At 43.4% G+C, this 4,045-nt stretch overlaps 1 protein-coding gene across 1 annotated transcript in view; it reads left to right on the forward strand.

Annotated features, from left to right (window-relative positions):
• Positions 1-613: 613 nt before the first annotated feature.
• The window catches only part of POLR3B (RNA polymerase III subunit B), a 150,421-nt gene continuing 146,989 nt past the window's right edge, over positions 614-4,045 (forward strand). The window contains exon 1 of the mRNA XM_004374017.2: positions 614-1,658. Within this exon, the coding sequence (XP_004374074.2) occupies positions 1,305-1,658 (354 nt within the window). The 5' untranslated portion in view covers positions 614-1,304. The remainder of the gene's footprint in view (positions 1,659-4,045) is intronic.

The following is a 4,045-nucleotide window of genomic DNA, read 5'->3' on the forward strand; positions in this document are numbered from 1 at the left end:
AGTTGAGTAAACTTGAACATACATGTTCGTGTACTTTTTCAATGATCTCCTTAGAATAAATACCTATAAGTGAAATTGCTGGGTTAAAGGAAAAAATATACATATATCTCTAGAAAGACTGTACCATTGTAGTACCAATATACTCTACCACCAGCAATGTAAGAGGGTGCCTGTTAGTCTACTTTCTGGACCACACTTGATAATGTAAATCTTCTTATCTGTACCAATTTGGGGGGTGAAAAATGATTTCATTTGCATTATAAGGTTGAATATATTTTCATATTTATCAGTCATTTGCTTGTTGGTATCTTTTGCCTAGTTTTTCCTATTTATTTTTTTCTTCCCTATTTATTTGTATGAGCTGATTGTAAATTAATGGACACAGCAGTTAAGCACTTGGCTGCTAACCAAAAGCCTGGCAGTTCAAACCGAACCAGCAGCTCTGGCTCCGCAGGAGCAAGACTTGGTGATCTGAAGACCAAGAAGACCAAGTCTTGGAGAAAGACTTGGTTCCATAAAGATTACAGCCAAGAAAACCCCATGCAGCAGTTCTACTCTATCACATGCAGATGCTGTGAGTGGAAATTGATTCCACAGCACCTAACACCAACAACATTGTAAATTAGGAATGCCAATCTTTGTCTTCTGCCAACTTGTTCTTAAAAAAGTGTATTCATAGTGATTTAAAAAAATTTGTACAGAAAATTTTAAATTTTTCATGGAATTCTAAAATCATGTTTAGAACGATCTCTTATGATAAACTCTACCAGTATTTTCATTTATGATTTCTGATTGTTTTGCTACTTTGTAGGCGCCTTCACCACCTCAATGGTATGAATATATTCACCTATATTTTCTTCTAAATTTTTGCTAACATTTAAATACTTAATCCATTAGAATTTACTTAGATGTATTTTTTTCCCTCAATGGATAATCAGCTGTTCCAACATCATTTATTAAGCTTTTTTTTCTCTTACTGTGTTTATTCCTGATCTTCTGTCTAGTCCTTTGAAAATACTGTCTTATTACTTTCTAGTGTGTTCATTCCTCCTTCCTTTAAGGTCATTTTGATGGTTGCATAATAATCTGTTACACGCACGCACCATAATTTATTTAACCAGTCCCTTATGACTAGGAATTTGGGACGTTTCCTATTTTTTCCTACAATCCATATAGTTTCGGATTGAATTAAATACATTATCTGCCTCGTTGGCCTAAGTTTCGCAAATTATCCATTTCCACTTTTCCTTGAATTATTTAAAAAATTACAACCAACACGTTGGCCTCAATTATTGTAACTGGCAATGAACTCTTTGGCTGGGGGTTGGGAATACCAAGGTGAGACCTCCGAGCGACACCAGGGGGCGCAGTTCTCCGGCTCCGCCTCAGCCACATCCGGGTTCCACCGCAAGTTCGGGCCGGGAGCAGGCGGAACCTTTCCGTCGCGTCCCAGATTAATCTGCGCCGCGAGGCTGTTTAGGCCTCCGTGCAGCGCTCTCCACGCATGCTGCAGTTTGCCTGGGGCAGCGAAGGCGGGCGTGAGGGTTCTGTCTGCTGTTTCCTTCGTCGTGAGCGGAGTGGGCAGGATGGACGTGCTAGCGGAGGAGTTTGGGAACATGACTCCGGAGGAACTTGCAGCTCCAATCCCAACCGTGGAGGTGAGCGTCGAGCACATGGGGGAGCGGAAGGGGGCCGGGACGCGTACTGAGGAGGCGTTGCCACGAGAGCTCTTGCCGCGGAGGGCGAGGTGGCGGCTTCTGCGCATGCTCACGGGCTAGCGCGTGCGGGTCCTTTCCCGTCCCGGGCGCCGCCCGCACGTGGAAGGGCAGAGTACCAGGAGCTGTCCTCCGCTTCGGGGCCTGAGAAGCCTTGCGGGTAGCTCTCGGGTTGACTGATTCCCGGGCACTGTTCGTGTGTCCGGAAGGATTGGCCCTCGCACCCACTCGGGGAGACCTATTGCACCTCTCCAGCCTTATAGAGAAGGACCCAGAGGCCCAGGCAGCTTAGGCCACTTTCATTAGGTTCCGCAGCTCGTTGTGGTGATAAAACCAAATCCTTTAAATCCCAGGCTAGGAATCTTTCCTTTTAACCACGAGTTTAAGTTTGGGCTACTGAGGTATTTTAAACGCCCCGAAGATAAATTTAAATTTTTACCTGTGTGTTTGTTTTTCTGGGGAGAAGCCCCGTAGCTTTCATCAGATCCTCAGAAGGGTAACTGCCCTGCAGTGAGCTGCCTGATGAAGTTCAACTATTGTCATAATTTTATTTTCTGGAAAGGTTCATATTACTTCTGGTTGGTATGAAGTGAGAAAGTGGAGAAATGAGGCTGGAAAAGATAGGGGAGAGATTTCAGGTAGAGGGAAGAGAATACTTAAAACGTTGTAGGCAAGACCATCTGATGTTTTTGGAGAGTTAAATAAACCCAGTAGTACTAGAATGAAGAAAAGGAGGAGTAGAGATGCCCTGGTGGAGCAGTGGTTAGGCGCTCAGCTGCTATCTGAAAGGTTAGCAGTTCAAACCCACCAGGAGAAAGATGTGGCTGTCCGCTTCCTTAAAGATTTCAGCCTTGGAAACCCTATGGAGCAGTTCTGTTCTGTCCTATAGGGTCGTAGTAAGTCGGAATTGACTTGATGACAACTTTTTTTTTTTTTTCCCAGAGATGAAAGATAGGTAAGGAGCCCCATTATGAAAGGCTTTGCTAAACACATGAAGGAGCTTGAACTTGATCCTGGGGGCAGTGAGATGCAGGTGAAGGGTTTAAGTAGGAGAGTGACATGATCAGCTAATCTATTGGATTGTAAGAACCTCCTGGTAATCATTTGGCAGCTCTATGAAGTCTAATCAGTCAATAAAATTCAATCTATGAATGCCTGGGCTACACTGCTGATCATCAGGCAATACTGGATTTTAACTCTTGAAGAGTTAGTATTAATAGCCGGCATTTACTGAGTGACGTACTATGTGCCAGGCATTGTTTAAGCATAACATGTGTTATGCTATTTAATCCTCTGAAATAAGAACTATTTCCACCCCTGTTTTGCCAGTGAGGTTTTGAGGCCCAGAGAGGTTAAGTAACTAGCCTAGCGTCAGAAGCTGGTAGGTGGTTGATCCGGAATTTGGACCCACGCAGTGTGACTCCAGAGTCTTCCTCCTTGACTGCTGACTGGATGACTTATTCAGATAGCTGAAGAAAGAGGCCTGTTATTGTTAGGTGCCATCGATCGGTTCCAACTCATAGTGACCCTGTGTACAACAAAATGAAACACTGCTGGTCCTGCACCATCCTTGTGATCATTGTTATGCTTGAGCCCATTGTAACAGTCACTGTGTCAATCCGTCTCATTGAGGGTCTTCCTCTTTTTCCTCTACTAAGCGTGATGTACTTCTCCAGAGATTGGTCCATCCTGATGACATGTCCAAAGTATGTGAGACGAAGTCTCACCATCGTTGATTCTAATGAGCATTCTGGCTGTACTTCTGAGACAGATTTGTTTGTTCTTTTAGCAGTCCATGGTATATTTAATATTCTTCACCAACACCGTAATTCAAAGGCAGCGATTCTTCTTGGGTCTTCCTTATTCATTGTCCATATGCATATGAGGTGATCGAAAACACCATGGTTGGGTGAGGCACATCTTAGTCCTTAAAGTGACATCTTTGCTTTTCAACGCTTTAAAAAAGTCTTCTGCAGCAGATTTGCCCAATACAATGCATTCGTTGATATCTTGACTGCTGCATCCGTGGTTGTTGATTATGGATCCAAGTAAAATGAAATCCTTGACAACGGCAATCTTTTCTCCATTTATCATGATGTTGCTTATTGGTCCAGTCCTGAGGATTTTTGTTTTCTTGATGTTGAAGCATAATCCACACTGAAGGCTATAGTCTTTGATCTTCATCAGTAAGTGCTTCAAGTCCTCTTCACTTTTAGCAAACGAGGTTGTGTCGTCTGCAGATCACAGGTTGTTAATGAGTCTTCCTCCAATCCTGATGCCCATTCTTCTTCATATAGTCCGGTTTCTCGGATTATTTGCTCAGCATACAG

The sequence above is a fragment of the Trichechus manatus genome, unplaced genomic scaffold (genome assembly GCF_000243295.1).
Source record: "Trichechus manatus latirostris isolate Lorelei unplaced genomic scaffold, TriManLat1.0 scaffold00027, whole genome shotgun sequence".
Lineage (NCBI taxonomy): Eukaryota > Metazoa > Chordata > Mammalia > Sirenia > Trichechidae > Trichechus > Trichechus manatus.